Here is a 20,714-nt window from a genome sequence, read left to right as displayed (position 1 = left end):
TAAAAAATCACTGTGCCTGCTGCCAATGCTCTCCTGTTCACCCACTGCTGCAGCCTCAAGGTACAGTCATTCTGGAATGGCTACATTTTTTAATATTGAACTTTTTAAAAATCTTATTATTTTTCATCAAAATTATGCAGCTATTACAGTGCTTCCCATTATGTGTGATCTCTGGTTTGACCTGGTACCTCCTTGGCACGACCACCTCGCTCCCTCTCCCCAGCCCAGTGATACACCTGGGTATTATAGAAGTGCCCTTTTGTTTGAAATGAAGCCATTTGCTTTCTGCTTTGTACATTGTACATTGCCTTTGGATACTTTTGGATAATTATTATAAGCCTGAAAGCTTTTCAAGTTGTTTTGTGACTTATTAAATTCATTTAATGTTTGTTGTAAATAGGAAGAATGATCCTGGGTGATTAATTACACTGTCCTAAGTAGCTTCAACAAGTTGCTTGTATTTTGCAGTCAGCAGTAAATGAATGTTGCTAGCCATTCATTAGACTTGGACTTGCCCATAGATTTTCTATGGGCTTTTTCACTGGAACTTATAATTAGAAATGCATTTAGGTGCCACAGAATGTACAGGGGATCAGGAACAGTGTGAACTTGACAAGCAGCTGTGTATCTCCTAAACCAATTAGATTGAAGAATCCTTACCAAGGCATACAGTCTGAACTAGGGAATGTAAGTTTGAATAGTTAATTCAAGAAAAATCATGTACACAAAACGCAAGAAAGTTAGGATTAACAGACAAAGCTAAAAGAAACAAAGAAAATGCTTTTTAAAAATGAATTTCAGTTGTCTTAAATTTTAAATCTTCAACAATAATTGCAATTTGAAAGAATGAGGCTCCACATTTATAAGTTAATTTTCAATGCCAGAAAGGTTGTTTGCCAGTAATTAAGATTTTTCATGGTTTAAAAAAAATGCTTGCACTGGAATGGAAAAGCTCTAACTTTTTCTGACGAATTTAGTAGGTATATATCGTATAAGTGCTGCAACCTCACTCCTTTTTTTGTTCAGTGTTGAGTTCCTCAGCAAGATGCTGTTACAGTGAAGCTTCTGGAGGAACAGGGCGACTTGGACACCAACTTCCTGGTTGCGGATATCCAGTCACCAGAAGCTGCTGGTCCATTTACTCTTCAATAATTAAGCACGGGTAGCTTCACCTAGTTTTTACTGCACAATTCGAGCTATTAATTTGATAGCATTAATTTGCACAATTGCTACCTTAGTATTTTGTTCCAGCAAAAATGAGAATTTCAACTTTGTGTGACATTCATTACCATACATACTGCTTCAATATAAAGCAGATCTTAATAAACCGCTGACACAGATGGAAAATGATTCTTTTTAAATATGATTGCAACTGAAGGTTGCTGCAAAGGTTTTCTGCATGATTTTAAGAACATTCCTCCACAAATACGAAATAAACACATAAGCAGTGATATCAGTGTAATGGACAGGTAAAGTAACTGGTGTCAGGGAGTTACTAAAATGGTTAGCAATGTAGAAGCTCTGAACAACAGTTTGTACTTTAATTAATAGTAATGTGACAGTTGTGTCCTATTTTTGACTCAATGGTTTGTTTTACTGCTTTCAGAAATGGAGAAGAGAACTTGAGAAAAACAGGGAGAAGATTCTTGGTGGAAATGAAAGTTCTTCTAAAAAGAGAGAGGTGACACTTGCTTACATCTGTATTTTGCTTTGAGCTGGAACTAAACCTGATGGAATGAAATTCTATCTTCTGCAAGGTTCTAATTAAAGTTAATTTACACAATCTCAATTTGTTTTCATATGTTCTCATTGCAAACTGTTCAAAATTAAGACCTAAACTAAGTCTGAGAGAAAGAGCTTTTATTCAAGAAAAACCTATCTTGTTAAAATAATAAGAGAGTGGGGCTTCTTCCAAAGCTGAGCTGAGATGCACTGTTAACATGATTTAAAGCTTTCCTGTGACATTTATCACTTTCTACCTACTTTGAAAATGTTAAGCTGTTGCTTTGTGCAGAGTAGTTAACTGTTCAGTGACCTAAAGCTGTTAAACATAAGTTTTCTTTAAAACTTTAAACTTTCCCACATCTGCAGTATTTTTCCTATGTTTGCTTTCCATGTCTCCTAGTCCTGCTCAATGTCTTTTTTGTGGGCCTGTCAGGTGCATAATGTACACAGCCTCCCACCAGCATGTTTAAATCTTTCAACTGAGACACTGAGAAATCTGCTTGCCTAAAACTTCTGATTGTTAGAGTGTTAACACTCTTCATTCTCTCCCAGGGACAGATCAGCAGAGCTAAAGCTTGAGAATCATGAAGTGTATGCAGGGGTAGTGTTGGACTTTACCTAAAGACTAGCAATCTTCATGCTATTTGTCCAGCTAGGACATCTCTACCTGTTAATGGGCTTTTTGTGTGTATTCATTCTTGGGTCGGGGGTTGCTGACAAGGCCAGCATTTCTTGCCCATCCCTAATTGTTTTTGAGATGGTGATGAGCTGCCTTTTTGAATCACTGCAGCCCATGTGGCGTAGTTACGCCAATTTTGCTGTTAGGGAGAGACTTCCAGAATTTTGACCCAGCAATGGTGAAGGAACAATGATACATTTCCAAGTGGCTTGGAGAGGAACTTGCAGGTGGTGGCATTCCCATGCATCTGCTGCCTTTCTCCTTTTCGATGGTAGAGGTCAAAGATTTGGAAGGTGCTGTCGAAGTGAGTCGCTGAGTGCACATTGGCCAGACTGGGTGAGGCTGGCAGGCATCCTCCTCTAAGGGAGCTTATGAAACCAGTTGGGCCTTTACAACAACGTGGTCCTCATTTCCCCTGACAGCTATTTATTCCAGATATCAAATGTTGAAATTAATATTTGAGCCAGAAACAGTGGAGATGATGTCATTCTGCGAGTTGCAGATGCAACAGTTGTACACTTTTTTGCGTCTGCAGTAACCCTCGACATATTGCTGGTGCTCGACCATCTCAAAATTGTAACATAACCCACTGAAAGCATTGTGGATCGTCAAAGTTGATCAGTGGAATGGATCAATCTTGCAGTGTATGAGTCAAGGAAGGAACTTGAGATGGTATTTTTTTAAAGCCATCAGCCTAAAGCATGGCTGCAGTTTAAAAACAAGAAATTGCTGGGTTATTTTCGTGTGGTTAGTTGGGCATGTGACATGCTGAAACCTATTGCTCTACTTGCTTTTCTAGTTGATTTTCCATCCGTTCATTTAAATGAGTGAAAACTTAGGTGCATTACAATACTTGTGACCATTTTCACCACCTTCAGTAATTCTTTGTTGTCCTTCCTTCCTAGAAAAAACGAAGGGAAAAGAAGAAAAGTAGGGTGAGCAAATTTTCAAAGAAAGTTTTTCTTCAAATTCTTATTCATTTGCTTTAGTTCATTCCTGTTTGCTTTTAATTGCTAATTCACATCAAACGAATGATAAATCTCACAAGCTGTACTTCTATTGTGTTTGGTCAAGCCGTCTTCATCTTCTTCCTCATCATCAAGCTCTGATTCTTCCAGCAGCTCTTCGGACACTGACAGTAAGGTGAGTATTTCACAACAGTTTTGAATCCATCACAAAATTAAATTGATGTCCTAAGGAAGAATGAAAGGTTAATGTGAGTACCTTTTTAATTAAAAGCACTCGCAATATTTTATTTAAAATATGGGATTAAATGAAATGTTGGTTTGATTTTTATTAAACTCTTAGTTTGTTTTTATTTGTTCATGGATGTGGGCATCACTGGCTAGGCCAGCATTTATTACCCAACCCTAATTGCCCTTGTTCAGAGGGCATATTAAGAGTCAACCACATTGCTGTGGGTCTGGAGTCACATGTAGGCCAGACCCGGTAAGGATGGCAGATTTCCTTCCCTAAAGGGCATTAGTGAACCAGATGGGGTTTTACAACAGTTGACAATGGTTTCATGATCATCATCAGATTTTTATTGAATTCAAATTTCACCATCTGCCATGGTGGGATTCAAACCCAGGTACCCAAAGCATTACCCTGGTCTCCAGAATACCAGTCCAGTGACAATACCACTATGCCACTGCCTCCCCTTGGTTTCTTTTTTAACTGGCATTCTCCCAGGTTGGTTTGATGAATTTTGTAAGGAGAATTGCACTTGTATTTCCTGGAGCAGTAGCACAGGAAAATAGGGTTTATGATCAGACCAACCTGACAATGCTTCAGAGCTGTGGAACTGTTTTAGTTGTGGTTTCAGTTTTCAAGCACCCTGCAGCAAGACAGGGTTTCTGCTGCTTCCTGTGGAGCCATTATTAGGAGCATGGTGTTGCTGTCTGCATTTGATGTCACTGCAGAGGCTTAGAGATTCTAGAGATGGGCTAGGAGGTGGTGGGGAGTGGGGAGCCATAAAATGGCAATGGAAGGCGGGTATGAAGTGCCTGTGCCTTTCCACTGTCTTGGCACTTTACCAGTGGCAGGAAAGGTGGAGGACAACCTTACTTGCCAAAGACTAATTAATAGCCTCTTCCACTGCCGTTAACATCTTATGCGTGAGAAAACCACTTGTGAACCTTGGCATGCTCCTTGGGGCTCAGGGCATGTCCCTTCGAATAAGGGACTCTGTGGCCCACCTGGGGCACCCCAGCTACAATGTCTACCCTCGTGGTATCCACACCCCCCATCCCCCCCCAATCCTAAGCAGCTTCCACGTCCCTCACTGGGGTCTTCCTGACTAACCCTGACGACCCCAGACCTCACCTACTGGCTGGAAAGGCAGCTTGTTCCCATGCAATCCTGTCTGCTAGGTGCAGTCCCAGAAGTGGCCACTGCTTATGTTGCTGCTGAGCCACAGGCCCTTCATTTGGCTGGCAGCTCTTGGAGACAGGCTCTTGCCCTTTAGAGGGATGGGAGACTCAACAGTAATTAATTGTTTGCCGGACAGCCAGAAAATGCAGCTGGAGGCCCCCACAAGCTGAGGGCAACCCCAACTCAGTTTTCAAGCCCTCTGCTGGTGTCCCCACTGCACTGACTAAATTCCAGCTCAAATATCCTAGCCGACCCAGTGCCAGCTGATGCCTGTTTTTAAAAAAATTGTCAAACTTCATTTTCAGAAGTATATAATAGTTTTCCAATGAAATGGAGTATTTTAATTAAAAATATCCCATTTTAGACTCCCTTTGTTCTTTTAATCCTCCAAGGACTACAGTTGTATGTATGCACTTCATTTAAAAATGCTTCAGGGATAATAAAATCTTAGTCTTTGGAGGATCGAACATGAAATTAATTTGCTAGGAATTTTAATAAGAAATTTAAACTTTATTCCCACTGTAGTGTTTTGAGAAATAATTACCTTTGATTTTATTTTATTACATTCCAGCGCCATAGCCTTTCTCATTCAAATTTTAGATGTTTTCTCTGCAGCAAAATTATTTTTTATGGAATTAACTCACCATAAGAAATAATATTGAAGCTTTATTTGTGGTGAAAACATATCTAATCAAAACTTGAATTCTCAATTTACTCAATAGTGCATTCACAACTGGAGTGAAGTATTATGCCTTTGCACCAATGATACTGTTATATCGAAGGCAGCCTGAATCCAGATTCCGATTTGGACACCTGAGACTGGAGCAAAGCAGAGTGAACTTCCTTGGGAGAGTTAATCTTGCTATTGTTTTGCTTCAGTGTCAGTTTGGATCTTGATTTTACATTGCAATGATGCTAAATTTGTAAAAGTTGCACATTGCTTGCCACGTTGGGATATTGTGTCATTAGTTAGTGAACTGTAGCTTTGCACTTGTAATTCCATCTATAATGAGTTCTTGCTCTGTTCCATTGGAATGCTTTTGTACAAGCTGGGATAAAATAGCCACTGTGAGATGATTACATGCATTTCTTGGTGACTGGAATGGGATTGGCAAAGATCTAGGAACAGCAATGTACCCTTCCCTTATTGAGGAAGAAACAATGGATTTTGCGGTGCTTATTTTCCCTTCCCTTTTTAAAAACATACTGTTTTCTACTGAAATACATTGTTTTTATATAATTAATTGATAAAGGTAAACTGACATGAAAATGCAATCCTAAAATAGATATCTGGGAGGAAACTGAAAGCTTGATTTGAGTGGTTATGGTGTGATAAGCAAAGCTCCAGCAATTTCTAAACATTTAACACTGAACCTTGAACTCATTCCCTGATAATTTATGTGAAGAATTTCTGTATTTTTTCCAATTAGCACTTTTGTTGCAAGAAGCTCTCCATTGCATCTGACTGTTGAGGCATTGAGCTCCTTTCTGATGCTGGACCAGAACTGGACTGTTCTGGAAAAAGATTGAGTCAATTGCACACATTTGTTTTTAAATAAAACAGATTGTGAATAAAAAAAATTCTGACCCTATTTGAAAATGGCCTTTGGAATAAAGTAATATAGGAAATATTATTAAGTTTGAGTTGAAATGTTACTGTGTTTTTGTTATACACATCTAATTGGGTGCCAACATAAAAATTTTTGTGAAAGTTAGCTACACTTTGAGCTATGCTAACTAAACCTTTGGTCTCATTCTAACTATTAATATATATAATTGACGTAGTGCAACTATCAACGCAAGTAAATTTTTTAATGGTAAATTGATCTGGTATTAAAGTGTAGAAATTGCTACATCTGTTACAGGATGAAAAGAAACACGTTAAGAAGAAACGCAAGAGAAAGCATAGTACTGTGAGAAAATCCTCAGTTGATTCCCGGGCCGAATGTGACATGGATAATAAGGTAGAACTATTTACCATATGCTTTAGTTTAATGGGGATGAGAGTTTATTAAAACTGATTTTAAATGATTGGTATATTTGTCTTAAGGAAACCACAAAGAATAAAAAGAGAAAGATCAAGGAGGAAACTGAAAAAGAACGAGTGAGTAATAGTTTAATTGCAACACTAATCTGAAAAGTTTCTTGAATAGGCAACACAAAGTCAAATCTATACCAGAAAATAATTTCATTTTCTTGACTCCAAGACAAGAAATTCTATCAGAGTAGTCACATCTCAGTTTATGTGAAACAAAAACAAAAATAGCTAGAAAAACTCAGCAGGTCTGACAGCATCTGTGGAGAGGAACACAGTTGACATTTCGAGTCCGTATGACACTTCATCAGAACTAAGGAAATAGAGAAATGAGGTGAAATATAAGCTGGTAGAGGGGGGTGGAACAGGTAGAGCTGGATAGAGGGCCAGTGATAGGTGGAGGCAAAGAAGAGATTGCCAAAAGATGTCATAGACAAAAGGACAAAGGGGTGTTGACGGTAGTGATATTATCTAAGGAATGTGCGAATGGGGACATTAAGGGTAGCAAGCAGGACAAGCTAGTGGCAGATGGCCCTAGTGGGGGTGGGGTGGGGGGAAGGGATTGAAATGGGCTAAAAGGTGAAGATAAAACAATAGATCAAAATAAATTTAAAAATAGGTGGGAAAAAATATTTTTTTTTTAAATTATAAATTATTGGAAAAAGGGCGACCGGAAAGGGGGTGGGGATGGAGGAGAGATTTCATGATCTGAAGTTGTTGAACTCAACATTAAGTCCGGAAGGCTGTAAAGTGCCTAGTCGGAAGATGAGGTGCTGTTCCTCCAGTTTGTGTTGAGCTTCACTGGAACATTGCAGCAGGCCAAGGATGGACACGTGGGCATGAGAGCAGGGTGGTGTGTTGAAATGGCAAGTGACAGGGAGGTCTGGGTCATGCTTGCGGACAGACCGAAAGTGCTCTGCAAAGCGGTCATCCAGTCTGCGATTGGTCTCTCCAATGTAGAGGAGACAGCATTGGAAGCAGCGAATGCAGTAGACTAAATTCAGGGAAGTGCAAGTGAAGTGCTGTTTCACTTGAAAGGAGTGTTTGGGTCCTTGGACGGTGAGGAGGGGGGAAGTAAAGGGGCAGGTGCAGCACCTTCTGCGGTGGCAAGGGAAGGTGCCATGGGAGGGGGTTGAGGTGTAGGGGGTGATAGAGGAGTGGACCAGGGTGTGCCGGAGGGAACGATCCCTGCGGAAAGCCGCCAGGGGAGTAAAGGGAAGATGTGTTTGGTGGTGGCATCATGCTGGAGTTGGCGGAAATGGCGGAGGATGATCCTTTGAACGCAGAGGCTGGTGGGGTGATAAGTGAGGACAAGGGGGACCTTATCATGGTTCTGGGAGGGAGAGGAAGTTGTGTGGGCGGATGCGCGAGATGGGTCAGACACGGTTGAGGGCCCTGTCAACCACCGTGGGTGGAAAACCTCGGTTAAGGAAGAAGGAAGACATGTCAGAGGAACTGTTTTGGAAAGTGGCATCATCAAAACAGATGCGATGGAGGCGAAGGAACTGAGAGAATGGGATGGAGTCCTTACAGGAAGCGGGGTAGGAAGAGCTGTAGTCGAGGTAGCTGTGGGAGTCAGTCGGCTTGTAATGAATATTGGTGGACAGTCTATCACCAGAAATTGAGACAGAGAGGTCAAGGACGGGAAGGGAAGTGTCAGAGATGGACCACGTGAAAATGATGGAGGGGTGGAAATTGGAAGCAAAATTAATAAATTTTTCCAGATCCAGATGAGAGCATGAAGCGACACCGAAGCAGTCATCAATGTACCGGAGAAAAAGTTGTGGGAGGGGGCCAGAGTAGGATTGGAACAAGGAATGTTCCACATACCCCATAAAGAGATAGGCATAACTGGGGCCCATACAGGTACCCATAGCCACACCTTTTATTTGGAGGAAGTGAGACGAGTTTAAGGAGAAATTGTTCAGTGAGAGAACAAGTTCAGCCAGACGGAGGAGAGTAGTGGTGGATGGGGATTGTTCGGGCCACTGTTCGAAGAAGAAGTGGAGAGCCCTCAGACCATCCCGGTGGAGAATGGAGGTGTAGAGGGATTGAATGTCCAGGGTGAAGAGGAGGCAGTTGGGGCCAGGGAACTGGAAATTGTTGATATGATGTAGGGCGTGAGAGGAATCGCGGATGTAGGTGGGAAGAGACTAGACAAGGGGAGAGAGAATGGAGTCAAGATAGCAAGAAATGAGTTCCGTGGGGCAGGAACAGGCTGACACGATCGGTCTGCCGGGACAGTCCTGTTTGTGGATTTTGGGTAGGAGGTAGAAGCAGGCCGTGCGAGGTTGGGAGACTAAGGTTGGAAGCTGTGGAGGGAAGATCTCCAGAGGAGATGAGTTTATGTGACTTTGAAAGCCTTGGCTGGGATATTCCTCCATGTGGAGAGGGGGGAAATGTCACACAACTGCCTATCCATTTTCTTTCCTTAGTTTTAAAATTCCAAATTACATTAAAATAGTCAGGCTCTGGAGTCAGGCCAATATCTTAATTCCAGAAACAGGTGCTAAAAATAACATTCCATTGCTCAACATTGCCTCCCTGTGCTCCAGTTACTTATTTCATATGAGCAGTGTCAATGATGTTGAAAGTCAACACTGGGTAGTCAGAAGTTATTAACAGCAAAACAAAATGGCAGCCCTGAAAGATAACTTACCTTAGAACGAAAACAAAGATTGCTGGAAAAACTCAGCAGGCCTGACAGCATCTGTGGAGAGAAAGACAGAGTTTACGTTTCGAGTCCAGATGACTCTTCAGAACTAAAGAGAAGTAGAAATGTGGTGAAATACATACTGTTTAAGGCGGGTGGGACTGGTGAAGCTGGATAGAAGGCCCGTGATAGGTGGAGGCAAAGGAGAGATTGCAAAAGATGTCATAAACAAAAGGTCGAAGGGGTGTTGATGGTGGTGGTATTGGCTAAAGGAGGTGCTAATGGTGACATTAAGAGTAGAAAGGAGGATGAGCCAGTGACAGATGGCCCTAGTGGGGGTGGGGTGATGGGGAGGGGACAGTGCGGGAGCAAGGATCAAAATAGGCTAAAAGGTAGGGATAAAACAATGAATAGAAATAAATTTTTAAAATAATAATAGAAATAGTTGGGGAAAACTATGTATATATAAATATTAAAAAATAAATATTTGAAAAAAGTGGATCAAAAAGGGGTGAGGATGGAGGAGAGAGTTCATGATCTGAAATCGTTGAACTCAATATTCAGTCCGGAAGGCTGTAAAATGCCTAATCGGAAGATGATGTGCTGTTTCTCCAGTTTGCATTGAGCTTCACTGGAGCAATGCAGCAAGCCAAGGACAGACATGTGGGCATGAGAGCAGGGTGGAGTGTTGAAATGGCAAGCGACAGGAAGGTCTGGGTCATGCTCCCGGACAGACCAAAGGTGTTCTGCAAAGCGGTCACCCAGTCTGCCTTTGGTCTCACCAATGTAGAGGAGGTCACATTGGGAGCAGCGAATGCAGCAGACCAAATTGAGGGAAGTGCAATTTTAGCCAGTATCACCACCATCATCAACCCTTCGACATTTTGTTTATGACATCTTTTGCAATCTCCCCTGGCCTTCTATTCAGCTTCACCTGTCCCACCCCCCCGCTTAAACAGTATATATTTCACCACAACAAAACAAAAACAGAATTACCTGGAAAAACTCAGCAGGTCTGGCAGCATCGGCGGAGAAGAAAAGAGTTGATGTTTCGACACCAACACCCATCTAGGACTCTCCACCCCTGCCTGTCCCTCCGTCCCCACCCCATCTTCCAATCCCAGCCCCGGCCGTGTGTTCACTATACCCCCTGACCTTCCCCTCGCCGATGCTGAACGTTCAGTACTCAGCAAAGGACTTAGTTTCATACCCTTACGCCCTCCTCTCAATGAATTTCGGGCTCGGCACGATGCTGAACTCTTGTTGCGCCGTCTTCGTCTCCGTGCTCACTTCTTTGGGCAGGAGTCCGCTCGTCATTCAACGGATCCTTTTACCCACCTCCAATATTCTCCCTCCACCTGGACCCCTCCCTCTGGATTCTTACCTTCTCTTGCTCTTTTCATTGAGAACTGTCGGCGTGACATTAGTCGTCTCAATTTCTTTGCTCCTCTCACCCATTCTAATCTGTCTCTCTCTGAACTTACTGCACTCCGTTCTCTCAGGTCCAACCCCAACATTGTCATCAAACCCGCTGACAAGGGTGGTGCTGTTGTTGTCTGGCGCACTGACCTCTACCTCGTGGAGGCTGAGCGTCAACTCGCAGACACTTTCTCCTACCTCTCCCTGGACCATGACCCCACCACTGAACATCAAGCCATTGTTTCCAGGACTGTCACTGACCTCATCTCCTCTGGAGATCTTCCTCCCACAGCTTCCAACCTGATAGTCGCCCAACCTCGGACGGCCCGCTTCTACCTCCTACCCAAAATCCACAAACAGAACTGTCCTGGCAGACCGATCGTGTCAGCCTGTTCCTGCCCCACGGAACTCATTTCTCATTATCTTGACTCCCTTCTCTCTCCCCTTGTCCAGTCCCTTCCCACCTACATCCGTGATTTCTCTGACACCTTACGTCACATCAACAATTTCCAGTTCCCTGGCCCCAACCGGTTCCTCTTCACCATGGACATTCAATCCCTCTACACCTCCATTCTCCACCGGGATGGTCTGAGGGCTCTCCGCTTCTTCTTCGAACAGTGGCCCGAACAATCCCCATCCACCACTACTCTCCTCCGTCTGGCTGAACTTGTTCTCTCACTGAACAATTTCTCCTTATACTCGTCCCACTTCCTCCAAATAAAAGGTGTGGCTATGGGTACCCGTATGGGCCCCAGTTATGCCTATCTCTTTATGGAGTATGTGGAACATTCCTTATTCCAGTTCTACTCCGGCTCCCTCCCACAACTCTTTCTCCGGTACATCGATGATTGCTTCGGTGCTGCTTCATGCTCTCGTCGGGACCTGGAAAAATTTATTAATTTTGCTTCCAATCTCCACCCCTCCATCATTTTCACATGGTCCATCTCTGACACTTCCCTTCCCTTCCTTGACCTCTCTGTCTCAATTTCTGGTGATAGACTGTCCACCAATATCCATTACAAGCCTACCAACTCCCACAGCTACCTCGACTACAGATCCTCACGCCCTGCTTCCTGTAAGGATTCCATCCCATTCTTTCAGTTCCTTCGCCTCCGTTGCATCTGTTCTAATGATGCTACCTTCAAAAACAGTTCCACTGACATGTCCTCCTTCTTCCTTAACCGAGGTTTTCCACCCACGGTGGTTGACAGGGCCCTCAACCGTGTCTGGCCCATCTCCCGCGCATCTGCCCTCACGCCTTCTCGTCCCTCCCAGAAACATGATAGGGTCCCCCTTGTCCTCACTTATCACCCCACCAGCCTCCGCAATCAAAGGATCATCCTCCGCCATTTCCGCCAACTCCAGCATGATGCCACCACCAAACACATCTTCCCTTCACCCCCCCGGCGGCATTCCGTAGGGATCGTTCCCTCCGGGACACCCTGGTTCACTCCTCCATCACCCCCTACTCCTCAGCCCCCACCTATGGCACCTCCCCATGCCCACGCAGAAGATGCAACACCTGCCCCTTCACTTCCTCTCTCCTCACCGTCCAAGGGCCCAAACACTCCTTTCAAGTGAAGCAGCATTTCACTTGCATTTCCCCTAACTTAGTCTACTGCATTCGTTGCTCCCAATGCGGTCTCCTCTACATTGGAGAGACCAAACGTAAACTGGGCAACCGCTTTGCAGAACACCTGCGGTCTGTCTGCAAGAAAGACCCAAACCTCCCTGTCGCTTGCCATTTTAACACTCCACCCTGCTCTCTTGCCCACATGTCTGTCCTTGGCTTGCTGCATTGTTTCAGTGAAGCCCAACGCAAACTGGAGGAACAGCACCTCATCTTCCGACTAGGCACTTTACAGCCTTCTGGACTGAATATTGAATTCAACAACTTTAGATCTTGAACTCCCTTGTCCATCCCCACCTCCTTTCCGTTTCTCCCCCCTCCCTTTTGTTTTTTCCAATAATTTATATAGATTTTTCTTTTCCCACCTATTTCCATTATTTTTAAATCTATACCTGTAATGCCCTGTCAGTCTTTCCACCCCATCCCCACTAGAGCTGTACCTTGAGTGTCCTGCCATCCATTCTTAATTAGCACATTCTCTTAGATAATATCACCACCTTCAACACCTCTTTGTTCCTTTACCTGTGACATCTTTTGATTATCTGCTCCTATCACTGCTTGCTTGTCCCTACAACTACACCCCTCCCACCCCCAACTTCTCTCCCCCAACCCCCCCCCCCACCTTAAACCAGCTTATATCTCACCCCTCTCCTAATATTACTCAGTTCTGTTGAAGGGTCGTGAGGACTCGAAATGTCAACTCTTTTCTTCTCCGCCGATGCTGCCAGACCTGCTGAGTTTTTCCAGGTAATTCTGTTTTTGTTTTGTTTTGGATTTCCAGCATCCGCAGTAGTTTTTTGTTTTTATATTTCACCACATTTCTACTTCACTTAGTTCTGAAGAAGAGTCATCTGGACTCAAAATGTAAACTCTGTCTTTCTCCCCAAAGATACTGTCAGACCTGCTGAGTTTTTCCAGCAATTTTTGTTTTTATTTCAGATTTCCAGCATCCGCAGTATTTTGCTTTTACCTTAGAATGAGTTTGACACAAGTGCCTTCAAGTATTGCTAAATGTTTGTCGTCAAGTTGCTGAATAAACAGCTTACATTCACTCCTTTTAAATTCCCTGTTCAATCAGGATAAAAAGAAGAAGCGTGATCATGCACAGAGAAGATCTTCAGAGGAAGAGTCAGACTCAGCTGAAGAGAATAAGGTCAGTAAATTGGCAATTTATTTACTTGGTTAACCATTGTTTTTGTCCCCAAAAGTAACAGTTTCATTTTTAATGATTTTTGTCTACTTGAGAAGAAAGACTCTGTGTTCCAATCGAAAAAGCATTTTATTGACAATATCGTCAATTTGCAGGGAAAACCTGGATACTGTTTACACTGCATAATATTTGCATGGCTGCTGTTTTGTTGAAGTGATTTGGTATTCTTTGTCAGACACAAAGACACTTTATTTAGTGCTTCAAATTAGCTTTTAAAATTTAGTCTTTATAGTATAGAAATTTTCCATTTGATTGTGAGACTTAACAAAATGCACTTCGCCTTCCTGAATCTGGGTGGTGTGAAAGAATTGTCAGGGTATATTTATTTGCAGTTTATTTTTAGAGCTAGGTCACCAATTGGACAGGAATGAGATGGAGGGTCATGATAGTTAGTAAAAATAGAATCAAACACTGTGATATGCTGCACTGTGGAAATGTCATAACAAGGAAAGCCATGAGATTCCTCAACCAGCACAGTGAATATCTAGCGAAGTTCACAAATGGTTTTTTCCCGTCTCTATCCTGACTCATAAGGCCATCTTCACCATGTTTTGTTATGTTTTGTTCCATCTTTTTAATCCAATTCAATGCTTTTTCTCCATATTCATTAATGCACTTTTCCAAGTAAATATCTTTCTTGACATTTTTATGTTGTGTTTATTTCCTTTGCTTATTTTGTGTTATTTTTATTTTAATTTCCTTGTATTATTAATATATGCTTTGCTTATAAACGTGCAACCTTTTCATTCCATTTTACACGGAGCCAACAGAAAATCCTCAATTTGGCTTTTAATAAATTTGATCAGTTTTCTGCAATATCTGATTGGTGCCCCTATGTGGCAGTATAACATAAGTTGGAGTATATTGCAGCAGCCTGTTCCAGCACCAGCTAAGTTGTACTGTGCTGAAACCAAGAAAAGCCTCAGTGCCAGCAGCTGATTGAAATCAGCTAAAGCAAAAATGTTTCAGTAGAGGAGTTACATCTGTTCCTCCTCTAGCAAGCTATTGTACTAAATTAAAGGAGCATTACAGGGTAAAGACCTTCAGGTGATCTTATCCTCTAGTTTTCCTGGAGATAAGCAATGTTTCTTTAGCTCTCCAAGCTTCCTGCTGCTCAATACGTTCAATGGAGTAGTTGGCAAAGCTGGCGACTGCAGTTAAGGTAAGGAGTGTGTCTAGTTTTAACACTCTGGTTTCGTAAAATATTGCACATGCAGCTGCCCAATTAAGATGGTACCCCAAATGTGGCAAGTTAAACGTGAGAAGGAGAAAACAGTATTTTTCCCATAAATACATTTAAGGTAAAGACATTTCAGCAACTTATGCTACCAAGCTTCAAAGGAGAGAAGTTTCTCATGTGAGGCTCTTTATCCTGTTCTTCCCCCATCCTTTTTATTCTGCCAAAGGTACTCTCTGAAAGGTGGCTGTCAGAAAGCATTTGTAGATGTTACATGTATAAAATTGTTGAGTGGACAATCTCAGCACTGGCAGAATTGGCATCTGCAAGGGGTGGGTGCTGTCTTTGTGCTCAAGGACAATGACAGTTTTACATTAGTGTGGGAAACTATCTTCATTCAAAAGTGCATTATTATAAACATAATTGTGGTACAGATGTACAGAATATTTAAATTCCCCTGTCTGTATTTCAATTATAAATTCTTAGGTAATTGTTTGTACCAGGATATAATAACTATAATAACAATAGTCATAGTATTGGACTAGCAACCCACAAGTTGTGGGTAGCCCCCCCCCCCCCCCGCCCCCCCCCCTCACCCGGGTAAATTATAAAGTTGAATTAAACAAGTCTGCTCATTTATGAGCTAGGCTAGCCAGAAAATTGACCACGTTGCCAGAATGCCATATTAAAGCAAAACTCAATTGATTCACTGATCTTCAGGGAAGAAAACTTGCCAGCTATTGTGTGACTCCAATCCCACAGGATATGATTGACTCCTAATGCCTGCTGTAGTCATCTGCTGCCCCCCACCTTCTCATTTTGGCTAGGGGTGGATAATGAATGCAGCCTTGCCATTGTCACCCACTTTCCAAGACCAGGTGGGGACAAAGTGCTTTCCTTTCTGTAACTGCTGTTCCAGGCCTCACAAGTGTAATTTGGGCCTTCTCCCTGATGCCATGCTTTCCATCATCTCCCAGACCACCTGTTGCCCATAAGTCTCCCCCTTGCCTTCCTTATTCAGCACAAAAACATACAGTCACAAAAAAGACAGATGCATAGCTGAAATTGAGAAATTTCTGGTCTGATGTGCCATTGAAACCTCCCCAAATCTGCTCGCGCTCTCTCTCTCTCCTTTACTCAAATGATGAACATGCAGATGTGACAAGAGGGAGGGAACAAACCTGGACTGACACAGTGGAAATGGAGAATGGGCACAGAAACAGATGAATAGACATGGAATTAGGATATGGAATCAGCAATATAACAAAGAAGGTGGGGGTGGGGGGAAACAAATGTGACCAAAGTTATCAAACCAAAAAGAGACACACAACTGTTTTCTCCTTATAGGTTAATAAATTCAAGTGTAGCAACTCATCAAATACTGATCAACAAATACAGATAAATCGGGAGCTTAGAAACACAAGAATACAGAGCACAGCACAACACCATCCTGTACTACATTAGGTGATGCAAAAACATCAGGCATTACAGCCCACATTTTCCCCTAAGTCTTATCTCTTTAAAGAAATGCCATCAATCTCAATGACCCCATTTATTAAGCATGCTGCATCAAATTCTTCCCAACAAAAATAAATTATAAGGAAACAGAAAAACAAAAATAGGAAACAGACAAAAACACAAAATGTAATGGTAAGTAAAGGTTACCTTTATGACCTACAGTGGGCAGCTAGTCATTTATTTAAGTCTTTTGAAGCTGAATGTAGCATTTGTTTTACATGCTTATCGCACTTTGCCCTTTGATTAACTCAAAGTAAAACAGCTGTAAATCAGAACTGAAGAGACCGACATTAAGGGCAGAATTTTCTGACTGGCGGGTAGAGCAGGAATGGGCGCAGGGGTCCGGCCGCCATTTTACGTGGCCGGGGCTGCTATGATCGCCGGGTCCAATGGCCTGTTTTAAAAAGCTGCTGCAGCCTTTCAAAGGCTGTCAAACATGGCCAGCAGAAGGGCTCCCCAGAGTGCTGCTGGTGAGCAGGCCAGGCAGGAGGGTAGGGCAAGGGGGCACTGTGCCCCTCGTTTTTCTGACGATTGTCTTGCTGCCCTCCAGCACGGCAGGAGGTACTCGTTCCCAGGGACGGGAGGAGGAGGCCCCCCCCACAACATGACCAAACGTGCCTGGGAGGAAGTAGGGGAGATTGTGAGCTCTTGTGACGCGGTGCGATGCACCTGGATCCAGTGTCGCAAGTGCTTCAATGACCTGTTGCGCTCTGGAAGGGTGAGTACCATGTTGACATTGGTCACTTAGCCCAGCAGGTAGGCTTTCCCCCCTGCTGAGCACCAGGCATACCTAAAAATGAGGTGTCAACCTGGTGAAGTTATAACACAGGATAACTTGCGTACCAAGCAACATAAGCGGCAAGTGATAGACAGAGCTAAGCAATCCCACAACCAACGGATCAGATCTAAGCTCTGCAGTCCTGCCACATTTTGTCATGAATGGTGGTGGACAATTAAACAACTCACTGGAGGAGGAGGATCTACAAAAATCCCCATCCTCAAAGATGGAGGAACTCAGCAAATCAGTGCAAAAGATAAAGCTGAACCAATTGCTACAATCTTCAGCCAGAAGTGCCGACTGGTTGATCCAACTTGGCCTACTCCGGACCACCGATGACAGTCTTCAGCCAATTCGATTCACTCTACGTGATACCAAGAAATGGCTGAAGGCACTGGATACTGCAAAGGCTATGGACCCTGACAATATTCCGACAATAGTACTGAAGATTTGTGCTCCAGAATTTGCCGCATCCCTAGGCAAGCTGCTCTGGTACAGCTACAACACTGGCACTTGCTTAGCAATAACCTGATCACAGATCCCCAGTTTGGGTTCCACCAGGGCCACTCAGCTCCTGACCTCATTACAGCCTTGGTTCAAACATGGAAAAGGAGCTGAATTCCAGAGGCGTTGTGAGTGTGACTGCCCTTGACATCAAGGCCACGTTTGACCGATTGTGGCATCAAGGAGCCCTAGCAAAATGAGTCAATGTGAATCAAAGGAAAAACTCTCCATTGGTTGGAGTCATACCATACAAAGGAAGACGATTGTGGGTTGTTGGAGGTCAGTCATCTCAGCTCCAGGACATCACTGCAGGGGATCCCCAGGGCAGTGTCCTCAGTCCAACCTTCTTCAGCTGTTTCATCAATGACTTTCCTTCCATCATAAGGTCAGAAGTGGGCATGCTCGCTGATGATTGCACAATGTTAAGCAAAATTCGGGACTATTCAGATACTGAAGTAGTCCATGTCCAAATGCAGCAAGACCTCGACAACATCCAGGCTTGAGCTGACAAGTGGTAAGTAACATTTGCACCACACAAGTGCCAGGCAATGACTATCTCCAATAAGAGAGAATCTAACCATCGCCCCATGACATTCAATGGCATTACCATTGCTGAATCCCCCACTATCAAGATCCTGGGGGTTACCATTGACCAAAAACTGAACTGGACTAGCCAAGAGCAGGTGAGAGGCTAGGAATCCTGCAGCGAGTAACTCACTACCTGACTCCCCGTAGCCTGTCCACTATCTACAAGGCACAAGCCAGGAATGTGATGGAATCCTCTCCGCTTGCCTGGATGAGTGCAACTCCAACAACACTCAAGAAGCTCAACACCGTCCAGGACAAAGCAGCCTGCTTGATTGGCACCCCAATCACCACCTTAAACATTTATCCCCTCCACCACCGACACACAGTAGCAGCAGTGTGTATTACCTACAAAATGCACTGCAGCAACACACCAAGGGAGAAGAGTGGGTCTAAGACTACTATTTTAAACTTAAAAAAGACAACTATGTGGGCATGAACGCTGAGCTAGCTGAAGTGAATTGGGATACTAGACTAGGGGATAGATCAATAGAGAAGCAGTGGCAGACATTTAAGGGGATATTTCAGAATACTCTAAGTATATTCCTACAATAAAGAAAAATTCTAAAGAGAGTATACACCATCCGTGGTTAACTAAAGTTAAGGAAAGCATCAAAGTTAAGGAAAAAGCATATAACTGCACAAAGATGAATGGCAGGTCAGATGATTGGTTGGAATATAAAGAACGGCAGAGAATGACTAAAAGATTAATCAGGAGAAATAAATTAGAGTATGAGAGGAAGAGTTTCTCCAAGTATTAAAGAAAAAGGTAAAGTGAATCCTCTAGAGAGTGAGAATGGGGAGTTAATAGTAGATAATAAGGAAATGGCGGAAGAAAGGAACAAATATTTTGCTTCTGTCTTCACTATAGAGGATACAAAAACATTCCAGTAATAACTGTAAATCAGGAGGTGGAAGGGAGAGGGGAAGTTGGTGAAATTACAATCAATGGGGAAGCGTTACTGACCAAACTGATGGAACTGCGGGCTGACAAGTCTCGGGGTCCTGATAGACTTCGTCCTAGGGTCTTAAAATGGATGGCTAATGAGGTAATAAATGCGTTGGTGTTAATGTTCCAAAATTCCCTAGATTCTGGAAAGGTTCCATCAGACTGCAAAGTAGTAAATATAACCCCTCTAATCAAGAAGGGAGGGAGGCAGAAAAAAGGAACCTAAAGGTTAGTGAGCTTGATGTCCGTCGTGGGGAAGGTTTCAGAGGCGATCATTAAGGAGGCATCTCATCCAGTCCTGGTGCCTTATCGACTTTAAATGCCAACAGCTTATCCAATACCACCACCTCCTCGATTTTAAACCCTTCTAGTGACCGAGTTTCCTCCTTTGTCACCATGGCCTGAGCAGCATCTCCCTTGTAGGTAAAGACAGATGCAAAGTATTCATTTAACTCCTCAGCCACGCCTGTTGTCTGTAGGTGTAAATCCTCTTTTTGGTCTCTAAATGGCCCTACACCTCATTTTGCCACCCTTTTACTATTGATGTGCTTATAGAATACTTTGGGATTTCCTTTTATGTTAGCTGCCAGTTTTTTTTCATAATCCCTCTTTGCTTCTCACATTTGCCTTTTCACATCCCTTCTGAACATTCCGTATTCAGCTTGGTTCTCAGTTGTATTTGCTACCTGACACCTGTCGTAAGCACACTTTTTCTTCTTTAACTTAATTTCTATCTCCTTTGTCACCAGGGAGCTCTGGATTTGTTTGTCCTACCCTTCCCTGAAGGAACGTACCTTGATTGTGCCCAAACCATCTCCTGTTTGAAGGTAGCAGATTGTTCAGCTACTGTTTTTCCCGCCAACCTTTTGTTCCAGTCTATCCGGCCCAGCTCCGTTTTTGCCCCATTGAAGTCCGCTGTCTGCCAGTTGATTATTCTTACTCTGGAAAATGACATTCATCAATCCATCATCATCCTAAACCTTATGATACAATGATCACTGTCCCCTAAATGTTCCCCCACTGTTACTTGATCTACTTGGCCCACCTCATTCTCAAGAACCAGGTCTCCTTTCTTGTTGGACTGGACACATACTGCTGTAGGAAATTCTCCTGAACACTATCTAGGAATGCTTGTCCCTCACTGCCCCTTACACTACCACTATCCCAGTCTTTTTCGATTAATTAAAGTCCCCCATTATAATTACTCTATGATGTTTACACCTCTGTAATTTCCTTGCAGATTTGTTCCTCTATATCCTTCCCACTAGCTGGTGGTCTATGTATTAAGCCGAGCAATGTAATTGCACCCTTCTTGTTCCATAGCTCTAGCCAAATTGATTATATCCTTGAATCCTCTTGACACATCCTCTTTCGCCAGTACCGCAATACTCTCCTTAACCAAAAACACCACCCCTCCTTTTTTCCCCTTTCTATCTTTTCTGAACACTTTGTAATCAGGTATATTTAACATCCAGATCT

General features: G+C 43.1%; 1 protein-coding gene across 6 annotated transcripts in view; it reads left to right on the top strand.

Moving 5' to 3' along the window:
• Positions 1-20,714, top strand: part of fam133b (family with sequence similarity 133 member B) — a 112,040-nt gene that overhangs the window by 13,585 nt on the left and 77,741 nt on the right. For 3 of the 6 annotated variants that reach the window (XM_078538932.1, XM_078538930.1, XM_078538936.1), the window contains exons 4-9: positions 1,607-1,681; positions 3,310-3,339; positions 3,479-3,547; positions 6,643-6,741; positions 6,828-6,881; positions 13,593-13,667. In XM_078538932.1, the coding sequence (XP_078395058.1) occupies positions 1,607-1,681; positions 3,310-3,339; positions 3,479-3,547; positions 6,643-6,741; positions 6,828-6,881; positions 13,593-13,667 (402 nt within the window). The remainder of the gene's footprint in view (positions 1-1,606; positions 1,682-3,309; positions 3,340-3,478; positions 3,548-6,642; positions 6,742-6,827; positions 6,882-13,592; positions 13,668-20,714) is intronic. The other 3 variants (XM_078538935.1, XM_078538934.1, XM_078538933.1) reach the window with 2 other exon arrangements.

This window comes from Cetorhinus maximus, chromosome 3, assembly GCF_964194155.1.
Source record: "Cetorhinus maximus chromosome 3, sCetMax3.hap1.1, whole genome shotgun sequence".
NCBI classification, from domain to species: domain Eukaryota; kingdom Metazoa; phylum Chordata; class Chondrichthyes; order Lamniformes; family Cetorhinidae; genus Cetorhinus; species Cetorhinus maximus.
This window is presented reverse-complemented; position numbering and strand designations above follow the sequence as displayed.